Genomic DNA, 27,765 nt, shown 5'->3' with positions numbered 1-27,765 from the left:
TCACCCCTGGCAACATGTTCTACCCATCTGCATCATGTCCAGATAGAACCACCTGTTAATGATATGCTAGATAGATCATCAGATGAAGTACAATGAAGGGATATCCAGTATTTGATCTTAAGTGTGCAAGACTGTGATTATAAGAATACATAACTGTGGGACAAAATTACAGGCAAATGAAACCTTGGGTGACGTCTAACTGTAAATTGTTTTCAAATGCATTCTTTCTTGTCCTTGAGCTTGATTCCAGTATGCCTACAAACTCTTAATGTGTTCCTTGATTAGAACTTTTTTTCTGTTTCTTACTGGTGCCCCAAATATATCACACCAGCCATACACACCTGTGGAAGGAGGTAGAGTAAATAACTTCTACAGATCTTTCCTATCCCTTCTGTCTGTTTTGGAGTAGTAGCATTCCTTGTGGTCTCAGAAAACACTTAAGGTCTTTAGGTTGGGGTGTCTTGAACAGTCTAGCATGTGAACTGAGAGTGCACAATGTACTGCCCAGTGGAATATACTGCCTCTACCAAACCTCTTGTTGTGCTCCAACTCTGAGACACTGAGGAGTGTGTTGGTGGAATACCAACATTTCCTTCCAAGAAATTTCTCACCTCAGTGGGGATGAAGTTGTAAACTGCCTCTGAGCTGTTCTGTGGGATCTGTATTTTAGCCCATTATAGGAAGTTTCTCTGTTACATCGAGGGGCTTGTGTTTGCAAGCCCCTGGGATGCAAGGAGAAACTTGGGGGGAGGGGTCAGAATGCTGCCTCACAGCTCAAAGAACATCTGAGGGCCAAGCTACACATGACGAATGACACTTGAACAGCAAGTGTATTTCTCCCTGTTCACTTGCCCTCCACTGTCATTCGTCATGTGTAGCTTGGCCCTGAGAGGAGGCATTCTTACTGCCCCTGCCAAAGAACAGTAGGCCATAGTGGCACCAATCAAGAACTGTTATGGCCCACATAATGGATTGAGTTGTGTACCTCAATCTGAACAATAAAAATAGTGGTCTGACATCAGTATACATTTAGTCAATATTGGTGAGAAGTGGTTAACTAGTTACACTCTAATTTGTTTGTATAACTTGTGACACTCAAAGTTTCAGAACTGTATAGATTTTTTTTAGATCATTTAGAGAAACTAGTTTGTGAGTGAACCTGTTGCTTTTCAAGAAGTTAGGGCTTTCTTGATGGGGTGGAAGCATTGAGTAGCTAACTTTTCTTATCCACTTAAGAAAATAATTTGTTAATTTCCCATCACCTTAAATATCCTCTCTCCAAAGGCAAATGTTTCGATGATGATGATAACAACATTCAATTTATATACCTCCCTTCAGGACAACGTAACACCCACTCAGAGTGGTTTACAAAGTATGTTGTTATTATCCACACAACAATCATCCTGTGAAGTGGGTGGGGCTGAGAGAGCTCCGGAGAACTGTGACTGTCCCAAAGTCACCCAGCTGGCCTCAAGTGGAGGAGTGGGGAATCAAACCCAGCTCTCCAGATTAGAGTCCCACTGCTCTTAACCACTACATCAAACTGGCTTCATTGTGAGAGACTGTTTTGGTGGGAAATATTTGGAAGGTTCCTGTGGAGAGACTGTTGCCATCAATGGCAGAGCTGCTACCTCCTGCTTTTGCCTCCCTGCATACCCAGGTGAATTAGTTGATTGAGGAAAGGTAGACTTGTTAAGTAACCTGCTTTAAATATCTGTGGTGTTTGGTAGGTTTCTGTTGTTGACATTGTAACCCTCATTGAATGGAGAAAAGTGGGTTAATATTAATAATGCTAAAGAGTTTGGAGATTCTAAAGTTTTTTCCTGCTAGTGGTTTGCCACAGTATCTTAGTGATTAAGGGCCCTCCCTCCTGAAGGTGGCTGGAACTTGTGTAGGGCTAAAATCCTGTGCACATTTGCGGCCTATTAGAGACACAATTTGTGGGTCCCAACAGGTAGCTCATGATCTACTGGTAGCTCTCCTACAGAGAAGCTTGTGCAGCCCCTAGGAGACCTCAGAAAAGATCTGCTCTAGGCAGGTTTTTAAAAAGCTTTTGCTTCATAGGGGTTTTCTCTGTGCTGCTTAGCTGATAGCTTCATTTCTAGTGCTTTTCCTGATCTGTGTTCTTCTTTTGGACCCTTGGTAATATGTGTGTAGATAAGCTCTGAAGTAGCTTTCATAAAAGAAAGATCTGGCAACCCCTGATCTGGTTTAAAATGCACACCACAGCCACACTGGCAACTTGTGAAAAGAATTCTAACCACTTCCCCTGTTTATAATACATGATATATAAGAACTGTGGGTTTATGGAATTATTATTGAATATACATTAGGAGTGTGCATGGAAAAGTTTTGTCCCGTTTCTCTGTTCTTTTCATTAGTTAGCTTGTTTTCATTTATTTTGCCATTTATTATTGTTTCCCCATTATATCAGTGGGAAACCCAACTGGTTATCTTCTGTCTCTATCTTTGGTGTGCTACACCCAAATCGCATGAAATTAAAAGCATCGGATCTATCAAATTTTAGAGCCACAGGACAAGTGTGTCCTTTTAGAAGCAATTTAAAAGGTGTAAATCATGTAGGCTTTCCATTGATTTAAATGCAAAATTCATCTAGTCTTCTGCCTGTAAGTTTTGGCCTATTTTGTTAAGAGTTTTTGCCTAAACATTTCTTTGCTGCAGGTGGGAGAACTTTGCAGTCAGTTGTGCTGCTCTCCCTCTTCAACACCCCCCCCCCAACCCGGGGTATCCTTTCTGTGTATTCATCCAGCTAATGTGTTCATGGCAAAATGCCTCTACTACATTGCATATATAAAGCAATGAAATACAATGGAAAAGTGAATGGAAACTTTATAAGGTTTGTCATTAATTTCCTGGTTTTCCCCATTTGTTTGTTACAGTAGAAACAGTCTCTGCATATGAGACTGTTCTTTACCAGCAAGCTTGATTTTCTGGGGTGTAGGATCTTTTAGTGCTTTGACTGTTTTTCACCTGCTCTCCTTCTTTTGTTAATGAAGAGCCAGAAGCAAAGCTTCCACATTATATTTCCTTCCTTTGATAAAGACAGAGGCCTGAGTTTAGTGTTGCTAGGGCAACACTCCAACAACAGAGGTTAGACGTGAGGCCTCATTAGGGTTGCCAGCTCCAAAATGGGAAATTCCTGGGGATCTGGGGGGGTGAAACCTGGAGAAAGTGGGGTTTGGGGAGGGAAAGGACCTTAGCATAGTATAATTCCATAGAGTCCACCCCTAAAGTAGCCATTTTCTCCAGGTGAACTGATCTCTGTGGCCTAGAGACCAGTTGTAATTCCAGGAGATCTCCAGCCTCTAGCTGGAGGCTGGCAACCCTAGGCCTCATCTTTTTCTTCTCCCATCTTTTGCACATAATGGAAATATCACTGACTTCTTGGCAGAAAGAAGCTGGCACACCAAAGTCTTCTCCCACATGTCTACTGATGAAAGTGGCCTACTTTCAGTTGGAACTGGGTTGCTAGAAGGGCAGTAGGGTGGGAGGCCCCCCTCATCTTTTACTGGCCTAACTGCTAATATTCTATAGTTGATCTAAGTAAAGAGCCTCTCCCTGCCCTGCTTTAATACACTTGAAAGGCAGAACTGATATATTCACTTTATTAAGTCTGTGAATTGCTGGCTGCTCTTCCTAGGCCTTCCTCAGTCTCCTTTAATCTCTCAGCCTTTCTCTTGCACTTGTTTTCTAATGTCACACTCTTGTGTTGAACAAGTTGATAGATGATGAATTCTTGGGAGCTCTGCTGGGTTTCTGAGGGCCAAGCTACACATAACGAATGACACTTGAACGCCAAGTGGATTGAGTGGAGGGCAAGTGAACAGGGAGAAATACACTTGCTGTTCAAGTGTCATTCGTCATGTGTAGCTTGGCCCTGAAATCCACATCTTTTTTATCTAGCCCTCTTTCCAAGGAACTTAAAAGCCTCACACATAGATTCATCTCATGGCTAAACTGGCATTTAAATGAAGGTTCCCTCCAGTCCAAGTCAAATTGTTGCATTCCTCTACCTCAAGAGCTCAAGTTTATTATATACTGATTATTATTCACATTAACTCAAGTAATCCAGTGAAAATGCACTGTACATCCATGGACGTTAAGATTAAACATACTACAAACTTGCCTCCTCACACATATTTTCTGACGCTCTCAGGAGTGCCACCTCCATTTTAGTCGATACTGAGCATATTGTATATGAGAACATAGCAAGCGATGGGTCCTTTAACCCTTTCATTAACTAAATTGACACAAGCTTTCAACGACATGTATTACAATGTTCATGTGCTGCAATATATTTCTAGAAACACAGTGACCGCCGTGCAGCTTACCAATGGGGGCAAGAGGTAGGTGCTAGGTTTAGAAAGCTTCAGAACATCAAAATCCATACCTGGCTTTCTCTAGCAGCAGTTTGCTGGCACCACTGGTTTATGAGAAATGTATATGTAGTGGTTTCTCATAATTATGAAAAGCCTTCCTTTTCATACAGAAATATATATGAGAGAGAGAGAGAGAGAGAGAGATTATTGCCCAGGCTAAAAGCACAGCAGTCAGTGGAAAACAGTGTTTCTTTCCAAGGCCACATACTGCACTGCTATATTATATACAGGACTACTAAATTAACACAAAATTTGGAGAGAAATCAGGTGATCTGTTTCTGGAGTTTGACTAATATTTAAGTACTTAAAATGGGGAAACTCTTTTTTTTTACCTTTGTATTACTTTACATAGAGCCCAAACTGTTGTCAAGGGGAAGTTGAGAAACATTCCACTGTTCCTGGCTGACTTCACAGTCAGGGTGGCCAGACAGCAGCCCAGATGCCTGCACTGTATGTCGTTTCACAGTCAAAACTTGCTTTTTGCTGATGTGACATTCTGGGTTTGTGCAGCAGGAATCCTATGCTATTGGTGAACATTTTTCAAGTCCTTAAGCTATTAGCAGTGTCCTACAAGTGCTCTGCATTGCAGGAAAATCTTGTTCTTTCTTGCCTGCTTCTTTTGCTCACTCCGATCTGTATGAACATCCCAAAGCCATCAGAAACCTCAGCCAAAATACTGGATGGAGAAGGGTGTGTATTTAAAATCCTACCCCTGCTTTCCATTGCTGCTGCTGTGAGTGAAACCACAGAAGAACAGCTTTTGCAGCCGTGACTGATTGGTTGAAACAGAGTCGACTGAAACTGAACCCAACAAAGATGGAGGTCCTGTACTTGAGCCATGGGGGACTGGGTTCAGGACTCCGGCTCCCAGCCCTCGATGGGGCACAGCTTGTGCCAGTTCCGAGGGTCAGGAGCCTGGGGGTGATCTTGGATGCCTCCCTGAAAATGGAGGCACAGATCGCAGCAGTTGTCAGGTCCTCTTTTTTCTACCTGCAGCAGACCAGGCAACTTGTCCCTTACCTGTCTACCTGTGACTTAACTACAGTGATCCAGGCAACGGTCATCTCTAGGTTAGATTACTGTAACTCGCTCTATGTGGGCCTACCCTTGAGCCTTACCTGGAGATTGCAGCTGGTGCAAAATGCAGCAGCGTGCGTCTTTATGAAAGCACCAAATAGGGCGCATATTAGACCAATATTGTGCGAGCTGCATTGGTTGCCAGTGGAGTACTGGATCAGGTTCAAGGTTCTATAAGGCCTTGTGTGGACTGGGGCCAGCGTACTTGAGGGACCGTCTCTCCCTGTATATTCCCCGGAGGACTCTCCAATCAGGAGAAAAACAATTGTTATTGGTCCCTGGCCCCAAGGAGGCCTGCCTCGCCTCAACTAGAGCCAGGGCTTTCTCAGTCCTGGCTCTGTCTACTGAGACCAGGGCCCGGCAGGATTTACTATCTTTCTGCTGGGCCTATAAGACAGAGTTGTTCCACCAGGCTCATGGCTGATATTGGGCCTCCACTGGCCAGAGGATGCAACATCTACCCCCCTCCCTGTGAAAGCTGCCCACCACTGTTTGTTTTTCAGCTGCTGTTACTGTGGTGCTATATCTAGTTGTACTGCTGTATTGCTCGTTAATAGTTGTATTGCTGCCTGCAAGGCAAAGAGTGCTGCTATTTTTATATGATGTTTTAATGTTTTAATAGGGAATGTTTTTAAATGATGTTAAGGTTGTTATCCACCCTTAGCCTGCTTGCGGAGAGGGCAGAATACAAATATGATATAAATAAATAAATCATAAAACTAGAACTCAGGGCACATAATATAGTTGATGATGAAAAGGAGGCAGTAAGTAATTAAATTAGAGAATGTAATGCCAGATGGTCACAAATCCCCTTTCAAAGCCAGCAAAACTAGCAGCTGTCACTGCATACTATCGGCAAGTTCTATTATTATGAAAAAGGGAGGAAAATTCATCTATCTGGTCTTTCTATCCCATGTACAACTTTATAAACCTCTAGAGAAAGAGCAGCTAAGAAAAAAGAAACTATAAAACACCAAGTGTCTGCCACCCAGATGGCCAGTTTACCCTTGTCACATTCAGCACTTTTAAGTTTGAGAACTCTTCCCTATGAGGAAAAGCTTAGGTAGCAAATACTCCATTAAGGAACAGTACTACTGGAGGAGACGCTTGTTCCTTGTCCGCACCCAGGAGCATATTTCCTATGATGTGCCCAGTCTTAACTACAGGTTGGTCTTCTTTATGGCTTTAGTTCTGAAATGGCAGACAGCCCATACGAGGAGATGGAGAGGCCAGGATCTGGGTGTCCCTGTTGATTTCCTTGGGTAGCTTTAAATGCCATCTACTGTGGTAACTTTTGGGACTACAAGTCAGAACGGGATCTAGAGGGATCATGCTACAGGGGTTCTCATCTTTCCTAAAGGGAAGGACCTAGATGATTGCTGTTCATCTACATTTAAATCCTGTTATTTATTTTAAAATATTTATAAACTCACCTTTGTCTTAATCAGGTCAGAACCCAAGGAGAGGGGTAATAACATAAAATGTATAAACTATATAAAATATCTTAATTAAAAGCATAAAATTAAAAAATGCAATTAACACCCTGTGCGCGTATTTCCAGTGGCCCAGCTTTGGACTGCTCCAAATGCTTTGTGGAATAGTTCTGGTCACAACCTCACCAGAAAGATGGAAGGGTAGAACTCGTCCCCCTCTTCTGAAAGGTTTTCATGGTTGTATTGTCGAAGGCTTTCACGGCCGGAGAACGATGGTTGTTGTGGATTTTCCGGGCTGTATTGCCGAGGTCTTGGCATTGTAGTTCCTGACGTTTCGCCAGCAGCTGTGGCTGGCATCTTCAGAGGTGTAGCACCAAAAGACAGATATCTCTCAGTGTCACAGAGAGATCTCTGTCTTTTGGTGCTACACCTCTGAAGATGCCAGTCACAGCTGCTGGCGAAACGTCAGGAACTACAATGCCAAGACCACGGCTATACAGCCCGAAAAATCCACAACAACCATCGTTTTCATGGTTGGTTTTATGTCTTATGTTTTAGTTCTGGTTTAACTGTTTTAATAATGTGGTGGTAGTGTTGGTTTAATCATTTTAAAATATGATTTTGTTATGTATATTTTAAATTGTTAGCTACCTTGGGGATTTCTCTACAAACTTGAAGGAAGTCCCAGTGTTACAGAAAAATCTGAAATCTAAAAAAGAAAATACACTGGAGAAATAATGCCTGCAACTTTAAGAAAAGAATGCCCACTTAACTGGATGTTTTCCCCATCAGGGGGCTGCATGTGCTCATGAAACCCTCCAGTGGGGCAAAAAATACCCCCAGGGCTGTTTTGTGTCAGGAAAATGGCACAAGGAGGAAGGCTGAAGCTGCTCCTCCCCCTGAACTGCTGTTCTGATCAGAATTGGTCCCCTGCTGGGCTGCAGAAGACCCTGTGATAGCCATGAGTTACTCATAACATCTAGTTTGTCCCCTACAGCTGTGGGTCTGCTTAATCTGAGTCGGGATTCCATGGTAGACTTGATGGGGGCAGACTATAATGACAGGACTGAGGTGCTGTAGGACAGTGGTTTAGCGCTTTGGGAAGTCTGATTCAACCTTTGCTAGATAAGGTGCATACCTTCCAAAGTAATAAGTTCACACTTTCAGTGGCCTTTATTCAGCAGCCATTTGTACTACATTGATAGTATGGGGTACCTCTTTCACATTCTAGTCTTGTACCTCAGTTTTATACAGTAGCTTTTGGATATAGTAACTTCTCTCTCTTTCTTTTTTGTTTTCAGCTTCTATATTTGGTCTCTTTTAAATACTTTAGCTATAGTTACAATAATAATTTATAAGCCACTTGAATGTTCCTGAAAGGCAGTTTCTAAAATTACTACCATCAAGCTGTGTGTGCCTGTATTCTTCCTTTCTTGTGCTGTGCCATGCCTTCCTTTAGGGATTAGGCAGGGGTATGTGTGTGGTTTTATTACCTCGGGTCTTATTTCTTTGCTCCACTTCCTGCAAATCCACATTATTAATGCTGCACTCTTTAAAGCAGCCCATTAGAAGACTTATATCTGAGGGAAGCACAGAAACCCAAGGCAATGTATATATTTGTTGCTATGACCTTTCGTCCCACTTTCACTGAAAGCAAACCTAAAGCACAGTTCTAATGCCATACAAAATTGTGGAGAACTAAACCCCATCTCATGATGCCAGAATAGCTATTCCAGCTGTACTAACCGCTGATGCTGAAGAAATAAAATTTGGGTTTGATAGCTAGCTTTGATTATTATAAGCACTTCTATAAATGATTGAGATGGGTCAAAGATCTGCTTGTACAAGAGGAAGTGTATGCATCATCTCCCTCCCTTGCCCCAGACTGAAAAGAAAAAGCTCTTACTAAACAGTGATTTCTCTTCCATCATGTGCCATGGCTGGGAACTTCAGATTTGTTCATTTTAATGGCTCCATTATAACAAATTCACGTGCCCGTAAGTCCAGTGATATTTGGTCAAATGCTTTGTAGAAGCTGCATTTCCTTTTTGCATGAGGCCATTGTCGGGACTTAGGGTTGGCGTAGCAGTGACTAGCAAAGAGGTGAACATTAAGGTGTTGGCATTTCAAATAATTGGGTATGATTCCTTTAGTGGTAATGGAGCAATGAGGCAGCTTTAATCTGGAAGCCATGCCTTCCTGATGTAATACTTCATGTGTGGGAGAAAACTGCAATACTGCACTCTGCATGTGCTCAGAGGCGCAAATCCAGAAATATATGAATTGGATTCCATTCTGGAAGCAAACTTCTAAGGGCTAAGTCATGATGATCTCAGCATAGATGATTCCTTATTCCATGGTCAGGCAAGCAGAGAGAGCACTGCACCCTTTAGGCATCAGTCACCATTTGAAAATAGTCTTAAAAGCAGCAGCTTCGTTTGCCATGCTCAAGTCTAGTATGCAAAAACATCTTTCTTTTACTCAGCTATACAGAACACAGAGGAGACAGAAAGGCCTGTAGGCTCCCTGCAGCTTATGACAAAGGCAGCCTCAACCAATTTCATTAGCCACAGGAACCAGGTCAAGTGGCTTTGCTTCTCATCACTCCCCTCCTCCTTGTGAGGGGGTGGGGGGTGGGGGAAGACTGAACAATAAAGTAACAAGGGGTTAGACATCAACTGAGGTGGGAAGAAGGGAGGGCTGGGCAAGCGTGCATGATTTTCCCCTCATGCAAGTGCAGAAGAAATGCTGAAGCAGATAACGAAGTCTGCTTCAAAGCAGCTTTACTCAAAGGTGGGTCTGCGTACAGCTTCTGCACCACAGCTTTTCTGGGTTTGTGTGTCTGAGCTTCTCTGCCAAGCTTTAGTGGAGCTGAGCAGGATTGCCATATGCTAGAACTTGGCATCACGACAGACTGATCACAGTTGCTTGCTGTGGAACTTGACCTAGTTGAAAGCCCATTGCAGGAGCTTTGACTGCCAGCTGTATCCCCTGCCTGGCTTTCTAGTCCACTGGGTTCTTGCACTTGGCTGCTCAAGGTTTTTTTTTTTTGAAGAACTGGAAGGGAAGCACAAGGAGTACAAGGCAGGGTGGCTGTATGACTGGAAGCAGTTATTAGGCCACTTCCCATTGAATGAGCTCAGGCATTATTTTTATTTATTTGTTTGTTTTGATATCTATTCCGCCTTCCCCACATTGGCAGGCTCAGAGCAGATTACATTCATACACATTAAAATTTACAGTTAAAACACAATAAATACAATATAAATATTTTAAAATACAGAGCAGCAGTAAAATTCAGTTAAACCATTTCCGCCGTCACTAAAGATAATTACGCTTTTAAAAGTTTCTTTGGAGGTGGATGTTCTGATAGAGAGGGCTCCATTCTATCCTGTTCGGCTGGCAGGGGCCAGACCCAGCATCAACCATACGCCTGGTGGAACAGCTCCGTCTTACAGGCCCGGCAGAATGATAATAGATCCTGCCGGACCCTGGTCTCATTAGACAAAGTGTTCCACCAGATTGGAGCCAGGACTGAAACGGCCCTGGCTCTGGTCGATGCTAGGCAGGCCTTCTTGGGGCCAGGGACCATTAATAGTTGTTTTTCACTGGATTAAAGCATCCTCTGGAGCACATACGGGGAGAGGCGATCCCGAAGGTACACAGGTCCCAATCCGCATAGGGCTTTATAGGTTAATACCAAAACCTATTCATATGCTACATTGAAGAAAATCTGCTTACTAGCTGAGGTGCAGCGTACAACCTAGGGTACCCCTGCCCCCCAAACTCACACATACACACAATAACCCAGTTGTTTTGCCTAAGAAAGTCTTTGTCTCTTACCACCTGGTCTGCACATTAGTTTTGGAGTGAAAAACTAATGTTAGTATTGGCCTAATGTTTCTCTGCATATCTGGCCTATATGAGAATGTCCCCTGGATAACCTTATACCTAGGGTTGCCAGCCTCCAGGTAGTGGCTGGAGTTCTCCCGGAATTACAACTGGTCTCCAGGCCACAGAGATCAGTTCACCTGGAGAAAATGGCTACTTTGGGGGGTGGACTTTATGGAATTATGCCATGCCAAGGTCCTTTCCCTCCCCAAACTCCACTCTCTCCAGGTTTCTCCAGGTTTCACCCCCCAGATCTCCCGGAATTTTCCAACTTGGAGCTGGCAACCCTACTTATACCTGTGGTAGTAGATTGTTGCCACCAAGCAGTAGGTCTTGCCTAATGTGAAATATGGAACTTTGTGCTTACCTCAGCCAGAAATGTCAAACAGTTTGGGATGCCCATAAGGGAAATTCCCTAATACTCCACATTCATAGTCTTAAGCTTAAAGTATGTAATCTTTTTTTTTAGAAAGCCTACATAGTGTCCAATTCTGTTTTCATTTGTAAACAAGCATCCCATATACACAAGTATACAAGAATACTTGTATAAGCAGTATAGAAGCCCCCCTCTCCAAGTTGCATAAGAACACACACTTTTGCAATAGCGGGACAACTTGCAGATTCGGGTAGGACCTAAAGCTCTCTTATCAGCAAGTCTACAAAGTAGATTGGAGACTTTGATGGTACTTTAGAGCAATACCCAAGCTGTGGATGCACCTCTTGTGGGATTCCTTCCCATCTGATAAGTGTCTGATCAAGGAAGGAACCATACAATTGTTCCCCCCAACATCGTCCTGCATTTAAATATTTCAGAGAGCAGTGTGGGAGGAAACCACAGGGAGGTAACCCACTTGTAGCTGTGAGGTAAGCAGGAATTGAATGTTACATCAGGGCCTGGCAGTCTTAACTTGCTTGTGTGATTGCTGCAGCTTTTTGCATAAATGTGACTAAACTCTCATTTATTTATCAATAAAAGTTCTGCTTTGTGTAGATTGTATATACCATGTTTATGCCCATATCATGCCTGTGTGTGTGGAAAGTTAAGGTGTAATTTATGGATGAGGAAAATAGGCTAGTATGGTAACTGGTACATGAGGCTGGAATTCAAGTGAGTTAAATGCAATTTTATAATACAGTAGGCAAGCCTCACTGAGAGATCAACACTTTGGTGTAGTGGTTAAGAGCGCAAGACTGGAGAGCCGGGTTTGATTCCCCACTCTTCCACTAGAAGCCAGCTGGGTGACCTTGGGCTAGTCACAGGCAGCTCTCTGGAGCTCTCTTAGCTCCACCCACTTCACAGGTGGGTGTTTTGTTGTGGGGATAATAATGACATACTTTGTAAACAGCTCTGAGCAGGTGTTAAGTCATCCTGAAGGGCGGTGTATAAATCGAATGTTGTTGTTGTTGTTGTTATTATTATTATTAATAATCCTGTGTTTGCTTTTCCAGCTCAAAGCAGAAGTCTCTGGAATTGTCCATAAACTCATCCAGGATTATGATCCTAATGATGAACATAACAGGACCATCGAAAATGCATGGGACTATGTCCAGTCACAGGTCAGTTACATGCAGGAAAGGAGGGAGAGGATTCATGCCACAAAGGAGTCTTGTTGTGTCACACCATCAGAGATCTTGACTTGTCCTCGCGGTTGGTCGCCTTCATTCACTACAGTCAAAGTGGAGCTTAGTAATTGTGGTACCCCTTCCCTTCCTGTGCACTGACAAATGTTGTACAACTGGTAAAGTAGGTTCATGATTGCTAAAGGCAATACCACAGCAAAAACAAGACACATAAACTGGCAGGTGAGAATTAGGTTAGCAGTAGAGGTGAGCATGAACCGGGAAAATTCCGAACTGTGCGATTTGTGGTTCATCGCATTTCACGAACCCTGAACCACGAACTTTTACGAACTTGACCCGGTTCATGAACCAGTTCTTTCAGTTCCTGGTTCATCACTTCCCCAGGCCCTAGAATGGCCTCCTTCACAGTCAAAGATGCCAAACTTGCAGAGCATCTTCAGCAGGCTTTCCTCCAGCCACCCTCCATGTTTGGTGAAGACTGGATTTCGGATCTCCCAATTATAGACTCCCAAAATGAGTACCCCCCAGGAAAGTCCCATTAGATATAATGGGAGCCATGCCAATTGACTTACATTGGCTCCATTAGAATACATTGCAGGCAGCACCAAAAAGTTATGGGATAGAGTTCGAGAATCTTCCTCTGAGAATGGAATGACAGCCCTCAGATGTGGGTTATGATGGTGGCTGCCCCCTCCTTGCGGGCCTGGTAGGTGGTAAACAGACTGCCTCCCTTTCTTCCCCTGGGGACCATGGGCTCCTGAGGGGGGGTGGCCTGCAGCACTCCCTTGTGCCTGGGGGACAGCCACCTTATTGGAACAGTGGGATCTGTTGGCTGCCACCTGTCCTCACAGGCCCGAGAGGCAGTTGAGTGCCCACCTCCCTTCCTCCCCCCAGGGGCCATGGTCTCCTGGGGCTGGGGGCAGATACCTGGATAATGCTTGACCACCTCCTGGGCTTGTGAGGAGAGGGTGGCCACCAACAAAAATTAGATATAATAGGAGCCAGCCACAAATGCCAATTGACTTGTGTCAGGCTTCTGGCTGGGTTGGTCAGAGCCTGGGGGTGGCACACCCTCCAGGTTGGCCTGTGGAGTGGCTAGGGCTCAAGGAAAGCCTCAGATATGGAGGGAGGAGGGGTTTGGAGAATATTCTTTCAAAGGAGAGAAGGACAGAGACAATCTATGAGAGGAGGTAAATCTTGGGGGGAAGGAGAAGATGTTCTTTGGAGAGACAAGATATCCTTGGACTTGAAAGGACAGAGGCGATCCATTAGGAGAGGTTAATCCTAGGGGGAAGGAGACTTTGGGGGAACAGCATTGCATTCCATAATGGAGGAATTCCAGGATGGAGCCCCTGAGCCTGGCAGTGGCCCAGAGATTGGTGTGGGATTGGAGCTAGGATACCCCCAGACAGCTGTTGGGGGGGGGGCAAGGTTAACTTCCAACGTGAGGGAACCTGAATCTTCAATCCCCAAGTTCCAGTGAGGGGTAGCCCAGCAGGGGGAGGTTGACCTTTATGAAGGAGTTGATTCACCAGGGTTGGGTCCAGGCGTGAACGGTGGGCACAGAGCAGGTCTCCCAAGTGGGAGAATGCCTGCTCGCTGTGGACACTGGTGGGGGACAGGAGAGGAACTTCATGGCCTCAGATGACAAGTCTGGCCAGATAACAGCTTTGCGTGCTCAGTACTCCAGGGGATTGGAATCAGGGGGCTGGTACTCAGCAAGGTACTCTCACACCATCACCTCTGCTGAGTCCTCCACAAAGGCACTCCTGGGCTCCCTGATGCTGCCAACCTCCCAAATCACCATCGAGGACCGATAGGGGAGGCTTATTGGGTGGGCTTGCACAGCCTAGGGCACGGGGCTGATCCCACCTCTTCCTCTGCTGCCACCACCACCAATCCCTCTTCCATGCCCTCTTCTTTCTGTCCAGATTGTTTTGCCTAGAACCTGCTCACCTCTCTGTGGAGGTCCTGCGTCCATAGCTAGAGCTCAGCATGGCACATGGGAATGCTGCCCTTTATATGGGGGTCACAGATACAGGCCAGTCTGTACACCCCCTCTTGGCAGAGAGGATGGAAGCGGAGGGCCACACCTGCCTGCAACCTCCTCAACAAGTCCCTGACCCTAGGGAGAAGGGCTTCCCCCAGTCCAGTTTTTTGGCCAGCGCCTGGTCTAGCCCATGGATCACGGGGTTGGCCTGCCCCAGGCTAGCCATGTAGGAGTAGAGGAGGTCGGTGGTTTCCTGAAACAGCTTCAGGACACAGACCATTTAGGAGAGGGCTAGCCAGTCCATGGAGCTAATGCTGAACTCCTCTCTTTCCTGCGAAATGGGCACAGAGGACATGATATCCTGCACCACATTTCTTTGCTCCAACAGACGAGCCATTATGAGTTAGGTGGAGTTCCAATGGGTGGGCATGTCTTCGAAGAACTGGTGCTTGGGATGCCCCTCCTCCCCCTGCCTCTCATGCAGCTGGCAGGAAGAATGCTGAGGGGAAAGTGGGCAGCCAGACTCTGGCAACTGTCCAACAAGGCACATGTGTCCAACGTTCCCTAGTCCCAGCTGGCCTTGATGGCCCTACCCAGCCCAAGAGCATCCCTCACAACCTGGTGCAGCTTGCACACCAGGCAGACAATGCCCTCAAGGAATGTGTCATTCAGGGCTGTCACCATGTTTTTACTGGCATGTGTGACCATGTAGCCCCGGACATCACCCACGGGCGCCCACTCCCTCAGTCCAGCCTTGATCACATTGGCAGTCTTCCTCCCTGTGCAGTCCTCATCCATCCCCCTCACTGGAGCAGAACCACTCTAGAGCCCAGCAACAGGGCTGTCCCCTCTTCACAGGGCCCTGATTTTACCCTGGTGGTCTGGAGGTCCTCCAGTTGCCACCAGTGGGCAGTGACAGTGAGGTAGCCATGCAGATGGATACTCCACAGGTCTGCTGTGAAGTGCACGGTTCAACCTTGTGCTCTGGACAGCTTGTTATGGACCAGCTGTACAACAGAGCAGTAGATGGATGGCAAGACTCACCAGCCAACAGTCTGCTGCGAGGGCATAGTATACCAGGGGACTACATGACGCAGCACCCACCAAAAGCCCACACCTGCCACAATGGACAAAGGTAGTCCCTCCAGGGCAATCACCACCACTACCACAGGAGATGAGCCCCCTGAACCCCCACCCTGCTTCCGTTACTTGACAGTGCCACCAACCCTGAGGGAACAACCTCCTGAAGGGGAGCCTGGCTGGGAGTTCCACTCCCACCCACAGCACCCTTGGTGTGAATGCGAGTCTTCTTCTCCGAGGTGGACTCCCATTCCCCTCCCCCTTCTTCCTGCTCAGAAGCCCTCTTTGTCCCCCTTCTGAATGGTTCTTCTTGTTCCGGAGGCAACAGACTCAGGTGGTGCCTCTGCAGATCCCTACGGAAGGTGGTGGATGACAGGTGTGTGGAGTCCATGCCCATATGCATCAGAACATCACAGGCCTGCAGCGCGCCACACAGGGATCATTGTGGAGTGTTAGGAAGAGCTGCCAGAGTATGGGCCTAAAACGGGAATCGGGATGGGTATGGCTGGGCCAGGAGGACGGAGTGAGGGGTGGACTGCAGGCAGGGGCAGCCCCAAGAGGTAGGGATGTGGAGGAGCTGGATGTTTCTCCAAGACCCCCCGATGCACCCTGAGATCCCTCCTCCTCAAAAAGTCTTATCAGCTGCTCTTCCTCTGGCAATGCTGACACCTCTTCTGCCTTCTTCTCCATCCCCACAAGCAGATCTTGAAAATGAGGCTCTGACTCTTATTGCTGGGCACCAGTGGGCCAGCAGGATGAGCTTGAGACTTTCCCCCACAGCCACCCTTACCCCTCACTCTAACCCTCATGGACCTAATAAGAAGAGCCCTCAGCCGAGGAAATCACTAAGCTTGGCTCCAGAGCCTGGCAGTAGGCCTGAGACTGAGGTGGGAGAAAAGGCCCCTAAACACCTTCCCATTCGGGACAGGTGCACAAAATAAGAATAATCAATAAACAAAATAAAACAGAGTCCTGTGAGTCCTCAGTTGAGGAACCTAATAGGCTTGCCCCCAGAGCCAGGGGGGAAAGAGCCCTAGCCCACCACTGAGACACCCTCCCAGTCGGGACAAGTGCACAAAATAAGAATTAATAACAAATGAAATAAAAAAGAGTCCTGTGAGCCCTCAAAAAGAGTCCAGTAGCACCTTTAAGACTAGCCAATTTTATTGTAGCATAAGCTTTCGAGAATCAAGTTCTCTTCGTCAGATGCATGGTACCATGCATCTGACGAAGAGAACTTGATTCTCGAAAGCTTATGCTACAATAAAATTGGCTAGTCTTAAAGGTGCTACTGGACTCTTTTTGATTTTGCTACTGCAGACTAACACGGCTAACTCCTCTGGATCTGTGAGCCCTCAGCAGAGGAACCCACTAAGCTTGGCCCCAGAGCCTAGCAGTAGGCCTGGCACTGGGGTGGGGGGAAAGGCCTCTCACCCACCACACATAAATAAAACAGTCCTGAGAGTCCTTAGTCGAGGAACCCATTACGCTTGGCCCCAGAACCAGGTGGTGGAAAGAGTCCTAGCTCATCACCCAGACACCTTCCCAGTTGGGACAGGTGCACAAAATAAGAATTAATAACAAACAAAATAAAAAAGAGTCCTGTGAGACCTTAGCAGAGGAATCCACTAAGCTTGGCCCCAGAGCCTAGCAGTAGGCCTGTGGTGGAGAAAAAGGCCCCTCACCCACCACACAAACACCTTCCCAGCTGGGAAAGGTGCTCTAGATAATTAAAAGAGACTGTTTATCAGTCTCGTTTTAAGCAGCAAGCCAGCAACTCCACCAAAATGCTCCAAAATCCTCCCCCTCTCAACAGCCCTCCTTCCCTGTCTCTCTGCCTGTTGGAAAGTGGAACCATGAGGCTAAGAGCTGGTTGTTATATACTCGTTGCTCTCCATAGAGTAGAATAGCTCTCTGGTTGGCAGGCAGAGCTGCCTCTCAAAGTTTTGAGGACTAAGATTGGTGTTTCCAGGGCTGCAGAACGCCCATCCCCTCCGTTGCCAAGGGAATTAATTCTTGCTCCTTGCTTGCATAGAGAAGAATGGGAGCTCTCTGGTTGGCAGGGAGAGCTGCCTATCAAGGTTTTGTGGGTTAAGATTGGTGTTTCCATGGCTGTAGAAGGTCTGCAGACGTTCACCCCCTCCGTTGCCTAGGGAATTAATGGATTGGTGCCAGGCTGTTTGGCTTCATGAACAGAAAATGAACTCATGAACCGGCCTAAAAAGTTGTGGCGGTTCATGAAAAAAGGGGTCCCATAAACCACCCACAAACTTTGATCCAGTTCATGCTGAACGTTGGTTTGTAATTCGGTTTGTGCCTGCCTCTTATTTGCAGTAAGGGAATAGGGAGGACAACATAGCACAAGACAGGACCATTTTACACAATTTACCATATTGTATGGCTTCAGAAAGGGTGCAGGAGGCAATGTATCTAGTCAAGTATACAGTTTATGTATTTTCCATGAGCGATGCCCCTGATATTAATAGAACCAAATAGTAAACACAAGCAAAAGTCACTCATCAACTTCCTAGCAGTAATTTTTTGCATATTAGTATCATTCCCATTCACTGGTGAGCACATGCGTAGCACATATCTAGTGGTGGTTTGCATGTGTAAATACCTGTAACAGCTCTCATAACTTCAAAAACTATCAGCGCAAGCTTAAGAAGAGTTACTCCAGTGTAAGTACATTGAAAGCAGTGGGCTTAAACTGGAGTAACTCTGCCTAGAATTCCACTGTAGCTGTTTCATGTCTTTGAGGATTAATTCACACAATGAGCAACTCCCACGTAGGTGCTTTAGGACTATGTTTGGTTCCTGCTTGGCTTGCAGCCTAGAGGCACAATTTTGTATGAACCATTGTAGGCTGAATATGTGGTTTCCAAAACTGGTACAGTATGCTCTTTTTGTTGTCCTCTACAACTGTGGAAATCACACCTTCTATGTGTAGAGTTCCTCACTTGAAAGCACCAGTCTTACAAATGGCACCTCCTTGGAAACCCCAGCAGACTGTGAGTTCAGTAATGTGCCCATGGATATTTCTGGCTTGTATATGTTGTCCCAGAGTCATCAAGAAGATCATGTGAAGCCGTCATGTATTTGTGTGTGTGTCACTGCAGGCTGTAAGCTTCTTGGCATATGATTTCATTACTCCTTGGAATATTGCTAGAATCACAGTTAAAGATCGCAGTTCATTTTTTTAAAACTACCCTTTTAAAGCCAAGTTTTAAAAATGTAAGATGCTGATTCTGACCAATAAAAATCTTCTGCTTGCTCAGCTTTGACATTTTTAGAATTCTTGTGACACTCAAGCTGTTTGATTTTATAGAACGTTTTAGGTAACAGTTTAGGGGCAGGAAAGCTAAAATCCTGACCGTTAAGTTCTTTTTTTTTTCTTGACAGACTTTAACTTACAACAGGCCTGCAAAACTTGTGAACTACCAAGCTGAAACAGGCATGTATTGTGCCAAGTATTGGATATCCCTTTTCTGACAGGCAGCAGAAATGGGCTGTTTTTGAAGGCCTGGGTAGATTATACATTGTCTTGGCCTAGCTTAGGTCTTTCTAAAAGAGAGGTCAGGAGGCTAACAGAGTTACTGCATAGGATGTACTGTAAAGTTCTGATTGCTTAAAGCAAAGCATTTGGTTACCCAAAGGTTTTAGAAGGGGCATCTTTCTTCTAACTCTAGAACCACAATTTTGAAGCAAGTGCAAGCTTTTGAGCCAACACTGTGTCATAGATCAAGAGGATTAAGGGTCAAGCTGCATAGGGAAGATGACAAAATTGTGGGGAAGAAGAAACTTTTAATCCAGGGGGCTTTAAGGCATAGTAAGATTCATTTTTGGGTTAAACAAGTGATGTCTGTGATATCTAAGACAAATAACATGTAAGAGGTGTGTTAATTTGAATAAGTATTGACATGCTTTAATGCTAGATGTCATAGGACTATAAAATGTAAACTCTGGCTTGGATTCAGAGCAGTTTCTGTGAGCCTTCCCAGGAGCAGCATTTCAGGGGGCTCGTGAGGATGTGGCAGGAAGTAGGAAACGAGAGAGTCATTTTGAGCCCTTAGAAATACTGCTCTGGAGTGGAAGGTGCCTAAGATAATTTAAGTGGTAAACATACTTCTGCAAGTTAGTATTCAAGTGGTAAAGAAGCTACATAAGAACGGTGAAATCAAATCAAACTGCTTATCGACCACTTAGGTGAAGACACCCTATTTGACCAGCATTTGTGTCAACAGAAAACTTCATCTGGACCCAAGCCAAAGCTCTGATGAAGAGCTAAAGTTGGTTCTTCTGAAAGGTCAAGATAACTCAGTCACTCCTCTGGCCAACCAAACTTGGAATTCTATAGAACTGAATGATAAAAACATTTTCATAGGGTAATTTATCTGTGGGAAGGGACTGAAAAAATATTTTACATTAATGTTTAAAGTTGTGCTGTGAACTAAATGTATTTTATTAAATTTAAAGACTTGCTTGGTTTGATAAAACATCCCATTGAGTGGTGGTGGTAAAGAGTGCCTTCAAATCATAGCTGACTTACGGTGACCTCTGGTGGGGTTTTCATGGCAAGAGACTAACAGAGGTGGTTTGCCATTGCCTGCCTCTGCAGCCCTGGTCTTCGTTGGAGGTCTCCCAGTCAATTACTGCCAACCCTGCTTAGCTTCTGAGATCTGATGAGATCAGGCTCACCTGGGCTATCCAGATCAGGGTCCCATTGAATAAATAAGGCCAAATAATGTAGGGGATAGCTGAACTTGAAGCAGTTTTTATCTCTGGTTAAATGATTCCCCACTCAAAACATGTGAGCCTCAACTAAACCCCTCCTATTTATTCTAATAAAAGCAAGAAATAATAGCATAGAGAAAGGTGCAAAGTTTCCATGGACTTAACAGGTCCAACTGTTTGGGTATTACGCTGTCCTTGAGCAGAACCACAAGTGACAAAAGGCACAGATTGGACACTTGTCTGCTTCCCTCAAGTTTTGATGGGAAATGTAGGCATCCTGGTCTCGCAGCTTCGCTCTCCGACTGCTGTCCAATGGACTTTTCAACTGTCACTTGTCCAACATTCCACCAAGCTGCCTACATTTCCCATCAAAACTTGAGGGAAGCAGACAAGTGTCCAATCTGTGCCTTTTGTCACTTGTGGTTCTGCTCCTTGTTAGCTGAAAATCTGTCTGAGTTCAGCTCACAGTCCCCGTGAAGATTCCGGGAGAGCTCCAGCCACCACCTGGAGGCTGGCAACACTACTTGTTGGTCTCTAAGGTGCCACTGGGCTCAAATCCTGCTGTTCTGTTGCAGACCAATGTAGCTTCCTACCTAACTTAGCTGTGTACAGTCTTTTGTGGGTAAATAACTGAGGCTTCTTCAGCTGTAGGCCTGTCCCTTTCTTCATAGATGAATGAAAAGGGGAACTCCCGCCATCCAGTTGCTGAGTGGAGAGAATAGCAGAAGAGCTCCATCTTTCAGTGACTTGTGGTAATTGTTAGAATGTAAAATGGTTTTGAGGTGCCAGTTAGGGAAGAAGCTGAACTATTATTAACAGCTGGTTACTGCTACTGCCCAAATGTTTAAACTACTAGTATTTTTAAAATCCAGGATAGAATCACAGAGTTGGAAGGGGCCATACAGACCTTCTAGTCCAACCCCCTGTCCAATGCAGGATGAGCCTAAAGCATCCCTGACCAATATTCATCCAGCCTCTTCTTGGATACTGCCAGTGAAGGGGAGCTCACCACCTCCCTAGGCAGCTGATTCCACCTTTGAACTACTCTGACAGTGAAAAAGTTTGTCCTAATATTCAGCAGGTACCTTTCTGCATGTAATTTAAGCACATTGCTTTGATTCCTATCCTCTGCTGCCAACTGGAACAGCTTCTTGCCATCCTCCAAATGACAGCCTTTCTAATATTTAAAGAGAGCAATCATGTCCCCTATAGCCTTTTCTCCAAACTAAACATTCCCAAGGCCCTCAGCCTTTCCTCATAGGGCTCAGTCTCCAGACCTCTGATCATTCTCGTTGCTCTCTTCTGCACCCTCTCAATTTTGTCCACATCCTTTTTGAAGTGAGGCCTCCAGAACTGCACAAAGTACTCCAGGTGCGGCCTGACCATGGCTGTTTCTACATGCTGTTAAAGCGATGAGCTACTTACAGAATGCCGGCATTTTTTTTTTCAGATTCCAGATGCCTCTGATTTCAAAGTGGAAGCAGGTAGTTTCACTTTCGTTCGGCGTCTTTTGTGAGAATGGGATTTCCCACTTTTTCCTGTGCTGGATAAAGGATGCTGAACAAACGAAAGCCAAACTGCCTGCTTCTGCTTTGAAATCGGAGGTGTCTGGAATCTGTGAAAAAAAACACCAGCATTCAGTAAGTAGCCCGTCGCTTTAACAGCATGTGGAAATGGCCAAAGTATGCTTGCTTACACTGTAAACATTGTATTACCAAACTTTCATCTGGAGCCTCCATTATGTTCTTTTCTGCATGGGGTTTTTTCATCGGTTCTGGCCCCATATTGCATTGATTTCTCTCCAGAGTTCTGCATGCCCAGTCAAAATACCCCAATTCAGTCTTCAAACTGCTTCCAAGGCTTTTTTACATTCTGTATGGGAAAAGGCTGCAGAACCTTTACCTCGCTTTTCTGCAGCTTTTCTCCGTTTGCACATACCCCCATGTTTTTTTTCCAGCAAACTCAATCCAAGCTTTTTTGAAGCGCAGAATGCTTTCTTCTGTGTGAGGGCTGGCCCTGGCCCTGCCTTTCACCCTCCTATTTGTTCCTCTGCATCTTGATTGGTTGAACAGCAACCAATCCAGTTTTTTTCCTGATTTTTAAAAAATTTAAGTAGCAGCATTGGTGCCTTAAAGGAAAACAGTCTTGCAATTGTGGGGGGAAAGGGGAATTCTGCAACATGGTTAACACAAAAACTCTGCAGAAAGCCCGGAATCCCACTTAATATTTTAAAGTTTTCCTCTGTGATTCCTCTACTTGTGTGGCTTAGTTCTCCATGAAATGGCAAAACTGGATTGTCATGTTCCTCCATACTGCAAAATGAAATGTCCCTGAATAAAATAAACTATGTCTGGGAGAGGGCTGAGATACAAAAGTGTTTGATGTGGGTTTTTAAACAATATACAGTGAACCACTTGAGCCTCTACTCACAGGCTGAAGTGAAACAGCTCCAGAACAAATTAGGCCTATATTGTTTATGCCACTGCCGTTCCAGGCTTCCTCTTGCCTTCTTGGCAACTCCCACGTCCTCATTTTTCCCTACTTCCTTTTCTCTTTCTTATCCACGAACCAGCCAATTTTTTATCTGTCCCTTTATTTATGCTCCACCTTTCTGTAAACCTGGGAATTTCTCAGTTTTGTAGAAATATCTGTCTTGTGTATTCATGGTTCCAGTTGCTGGATTTAAGGGTCCACAGGTTTGGCAATGTTGAGAATTAGATATATATTGATTATTTCTCTTTACATTTAGCTTTCTTGCTGCGGCTGGACTGGGCCAGAAAACTGGACGCAAAACATCATCCTCTTGGACAAAAATCAGACTTCCTATCCTTGTTCTTGCAAAAATGGCACGAAAGGCTCTTTGCTTGAGGAAGGCTTCTGCAGTTTGGACATTGCTTCCAACCCCAATGCAACATTTGCTGATTGGCCAGTTAACAAGCAGGTGTGTGTATTTCTCAGTTCATTATTTTGTGCATGTTCAGAGCCCCAGCAGAGCCGTTCCCAGACTTCTCTTTGTCATGACCTGTTCTTTTTGCATGTTTTTATTTTATTTGGACACTTGCCAGGGTTAATAATGAGGAACCTCACTACTATGCAACTAATCAAATTTGTGTGATATGACACACACTCTCTCATTGCAGATATCACTGGGTAGTAGCCAAATAGAACCTCCAAATTTAGAAGCACTCGGCCTCTGTGTACCAGATTCTGGGGACGGGAATGGCCATTGCCATCATCTCCTATTTCAGAGTTTCCCAGAGGTGTCAGTGTGTCCATTCTTTAAAACAATACTGAAGCAAATGGACCATTTAGTCTAGCTGAATGTTGTGTTAGTGTAAATTTTTCTTGGCATAGAACTTCAAGGTGAAAAAAAGCAGTAGAATCTGTGATTTATGTAGTTCAGTGCTTGGTCACAATTTGCCTGAATATCTACTGCTTGTTAATAGTGGAGGGTTTGAATTCTAATTCTGTTTCTGCCTCTGGAGAGTCTTACATTCATGATCTTGCTCATTCTGCTTCAGGGGTGTATGGAAGGTGTGGAGGCATGGGTGCAAGAGAACCTTGGCGTCATTCTTGGAGTTTGTGCAGGAGTTGCTGTCATTGAGGTAAGCACTTTCCCTCCCATTCCTATAGAGTAATGAGTGTCCCTGCTTCACGTAGTCAAATTGTGGAATGAGGTGATGTCACAATGCTCATCCTGGCCACAAGGTCATTTCATATTTGTACAGGAACTAGGTGATGTGAGAGTGGATATACCCCGGTCCCCTGAAAAGTGGCCTAGGTAGGTGCACCCAAGCTCCTGAGACAGCTGGAATATAGCTGCATAGTTTGAGGTCTCCCTATCCCCCTAGCAACACTTTCTGAATTGCTTGCTTGGTTCAAAACACTGGCTGAAATGTTGTACCTAAGAAGTATAGATAATTTCTGTCTGCCCTCAGCTGGAAACTGTAATTGGATAAAAGTAGTCTGATAAAGTAGTTAAGAACCTGGTCATGCCTGATTTGTTGTGGCCTAATATTCTAAAGGGGTTTCATGGCAATGCAATGCTCTGCTACATTGGTGTTTCCATTAATAGCAAATAAAGGGGAAATTGCAAATCAAGATACTGAAGAAGAACACTAGTGAATGTCATCATGAATCAGTTTCAGAGACAGCAGTTGAACTCAATGTTTAGAGAGAGCAGCTCTCCTTCTTTGGTACTCTCGGCTGCTGAAACGTCTATGTAGTGCTGTCAGTATGCAAGTTGTTTGTTTTATAGAGTAATATAAGCAAAAGGCACAATCTGCTCTGAATCATTTACAATCTAGGATTTGGGCAGCTGGGAAAAAAGGAGGGAGGTGCAAATGAAATTGGCAAATCCATTTCAATTGAGTTATGGCTTTGTTGCATTTTTGGTGAGGATAAAAAGAGAAGCTGGTGGTTTTTGAGCAGAAGCTTGATTTGTGTGTGTGTGTGACGTTCTTCACATCTGCCTCCCTCAATGTACTTGTCATTTGATTGCTCATCTAATTCTTCTTTTTCTCTTGTAGCTGCTGGGAATGGTGCTTTCCATCTGCCTCTGCAAGAATGTGCACAGTGAAGACTACACCAAAGTGCCCAAATACTGAGGACTGCTGGCCTCAGGAATTGCCCTCGAGCAAATGGACCATTTCTTTCCTTGTACACAGATTGTCTTCATCACTTACCATTCTTCCTGTGACATTCAACATTGCTATGGATCTCTAGGCTGCACTGCAGCCATGAATTCTTTGAGGGATCAGGGGCTTGGGCAACCCCCCTCCTGTCTCTTGACTGTTCTTCCATGAAGCAGGCCACTTAAGTCTTCCTCTACTCGTGTGATGCCCTGCACCTTTACTGTCAGCACTGTGCTAGACAGTCCTTCATTTTTATCTATGTTTTGACCTATTGTGATTAGAATAGTCCTTCCTGCAGTCATTGGCTGCCAGTGCTGTATGTACACAACCCTTGCATTCTTCAGCTAGGAAGAACCTTCAGGATCTTGATGACGGGGTGGCATACTAGTGGGTCTTTTCATGGACACACTTGCTATAGAAAGGCAATCTTTTCTCTAACTGGTCTGACACACCTGCCTTTTGCTACTTCCTCAGGCCTACTGCATTTTCTCTAGAATCTCTTGTTGCACAGATTGCTATGTCTTTCCGAGAATTGCACTTTTCCCTTTTCACTCTGTCTTGGATGGTGACAGTCACCAGCTCCAGGATTGGTCCAGTCACAAATTTATTATTTCACTAAAGTCCCCTTCTGGATAAGGGGGTGGAGCTTGGAAGGAAGGGTCTTGAATTTCGTCCCTTCTCTATCGCCTTCTTTCCCTTCCGGAATCATGTTTGCTTGGAGGCACTTTAGAGGCTGTGCATGTCGCACGGATGAGCCAGCGTGGGCTCAGTGGAATATGTTCTTGGGTTGCCAACTTTTCTAGTGCTGATGATTAAGATGATATATATTTTCCAATATGAATCTTCCGCAGTTCTATTTTTTTAATTGCTGTGGTGATGTAATTATTATCTGGAATTCATGGATTTTCTAACAGTGGGTAGGCTGGGAGAGTGGGTGAATGACCCACCGCTGTCCTGATCATAAGTTGCATACATAGCAGGTAGCACGGACATGGTGCCGTGTGACCTTGGAGTTGCTAAGATTGCCCTATGAACCATGGGTGTGTGTGTGTGTGTGTGTGCAGGAGTTTGCTCCGTGGGCTTCTTAACTGGGGGAAACTTCTACAATCCAGCAGTCAAACTTGTGATCCAGTTCTAGGGATGAGAGCATGGAGGGCAGTGGAGATCCTTGAAGGGAAGGTCAGAAGTATTTGAGAGAAGCTGGTGGTGACCACAATCTGGCCCGCAGTGTTTCTTTGGCCATGTGGCACCATGTTTTGTGGAAGGTGTCCATTCCAGAGCAACCTGGTAAAGCACTTAAGAAACTGGACAAAGACTCTTCATGTCCTTCCCTATGTTGAGTTTTTAGGCTCTCTGCATACTTGGTTCACAGGGTGTGTCTATTATTGCTGAACTGAGGAGGAACACCAAGTACAGCTGAAAATTCATCATCCAAAGAGGATCTCTAATACAGAAAGCCTAATGGGACATGTATTTAAATAAAGGATGAAATAAAACAGTGTGGCTCTGAAGGAGAATTTTAATGGCTTCAAGTGGCTGGCTTAAAGATCTTCTTCCATCCTTGGTAAAACGTATGGTGTGTATCTTTTTCTGAAGGGATAATTGGTGATGATGCACAAAAATAGGGAGACTAGATGTCTATAACTTTGGAGATCGGGCTAGATTTCTGTGCGGCGAGAGACAATGATGAATCACCCAAGGAGAATGTTCTTTCATCCATGGTTGTAATCCTGCTACACTAAGGTTCTGCCTAGCAATGAGGCTTTTAAAGGGGAAAAGAGCAAACCTGAATGTTGTAATTTCTGGTATGAATTCTTGTGTAAGTTCCCTTCAGCCTAGTTTTCAATTTTTTGAATTTGCTGTAAAGCTCCATTTTTATATTCCCCTCTTGTGCTTCAGCTGATAAGCCGCTTCCTTGATAAGCTGTTTGTTCTGTGATTCTTGTTCTTGTGTTCTGTTTTGGCTCTCTAGAGAGAAGAAAAGTGGAGCCCTTCTGGGGTGTTTTTCCCCCCCTTTTTTTTGTTTTGTTTTTAGGAACCTCTTCCACATGGAAGAAATGCATGTACAGATTTAAACAAATAATGGGTGGGTATTTCATTAATAAAAATATTTGCTAAAAAATATTAAATGTGTGTAGATTTGGTATGTCCTTGTAATATTAACATACATATTGAGTAGCCTTGGAGTATTTCAGGGTGCTCAAAAGAACAGAGAGAGAGATCTGTTAGGTGGTATTTTGGTCACTGCTGGAAATTGCAAAGTTGACAAACATTTCCATTTGACAAATAGACACGGACTAACACAAAGTATACTGTTGCTAGCTAAGTACAATTCCTGTAATCTAGTTTTATAGGAGTGCTATACTCTTAACTATCCAAATCACTTGGACAACACTAGCAGTATTTTCATGAGATTGCAGTTTTTAGGCAAGAGGATTTCTATTTATGGATAAGACTTGGGTAATGGGGTTGAATGACAGCAAGAGATCTTTGTTCCAGCATAGGTGATTAGATATGGGATAGTGGTAGCAGAAATCCTGTATTTTAAAAAATAATGAACAAGAGGTAACTTTGGTAAATCCAGCATTTCTTGTACATACAGGACAAACATCACTTACTAGAAATTCCATCCACATTGTTCTTAAAGTTCATCAGCATTTTTCTATGAGTCCCCCATACTGATGTATAACACCAAAGTGGGCTGTGGTTGTGCTTGCAGGATACTCTCGCCTCCACTAGAGGGTACTAATGCCATAGGAAAATCCTGGTCACAACTACTGGGCAGCAAACTGATTTGGTTTGAGTTTTTTGAATGAAGAGTATACCCTGGAAGATCCTCTGCATGTTGACTGGGCGAGTTCTGGATTTCCTGACATATACAGTCAACTTGTGCACATTTCCCATATTTTCATATGGGAAATGTGCACAACTGCTAAGCCATATTAA

General features: G+C 44.6%; 1 protein-coding gene across 1 annotated transcript in view; it reads left to right on the top strand.

The window, feature by feature from the left end:
* CD82 (CD82 molecule) overlaps nt 1–26,794 on the top strand; it is an 89,846-nt gene extending 63,052 nt beyond the window's left edge. Inside the window, exons 6-9 of the mRNA XM_054971302.1 lie at nt 12,251–12,358; nt 22,936–23,127; nt 23,708–23,791; nt 24,716–26,794. Of these exons, the coding sequence (XP_054827277.1) occupies nt 12,251–12,358; nt 22,936–23,127; nt 23,708–23,791; nt 24,716–24,793 (462 nt within the window). The 3' untranslated portion in view covers nt 24,794–26,794. The remainder of the gene's footprint in view (nt 1–12,250; nt 12,359–22,935; nt 23,128–23,707; nt 23,792–24,715) is intronic.
* Nucleotides 26,795–27,765: the final 971 nt, after the last annotated feature.

Source organism: Eublepharis macularius, chromosome 2 (genome assembly GCF_028583425.1).
Source record: "Eublepharis macularius isolate TG4126 chromosome 2, MPM_Emac_v1.0, whole genome shotgun sequence".
In the NCBI taxonomy this organism is placed as follows: Eukaryota; Metazoa; Chordata; class Lepidosauria; order Squamata; family Eublepharidae; genus Eublepharis; species Eublepharis macularius.
This window is presented reverse-complemented; position numbering and strand designations above follow the sequence as displayed.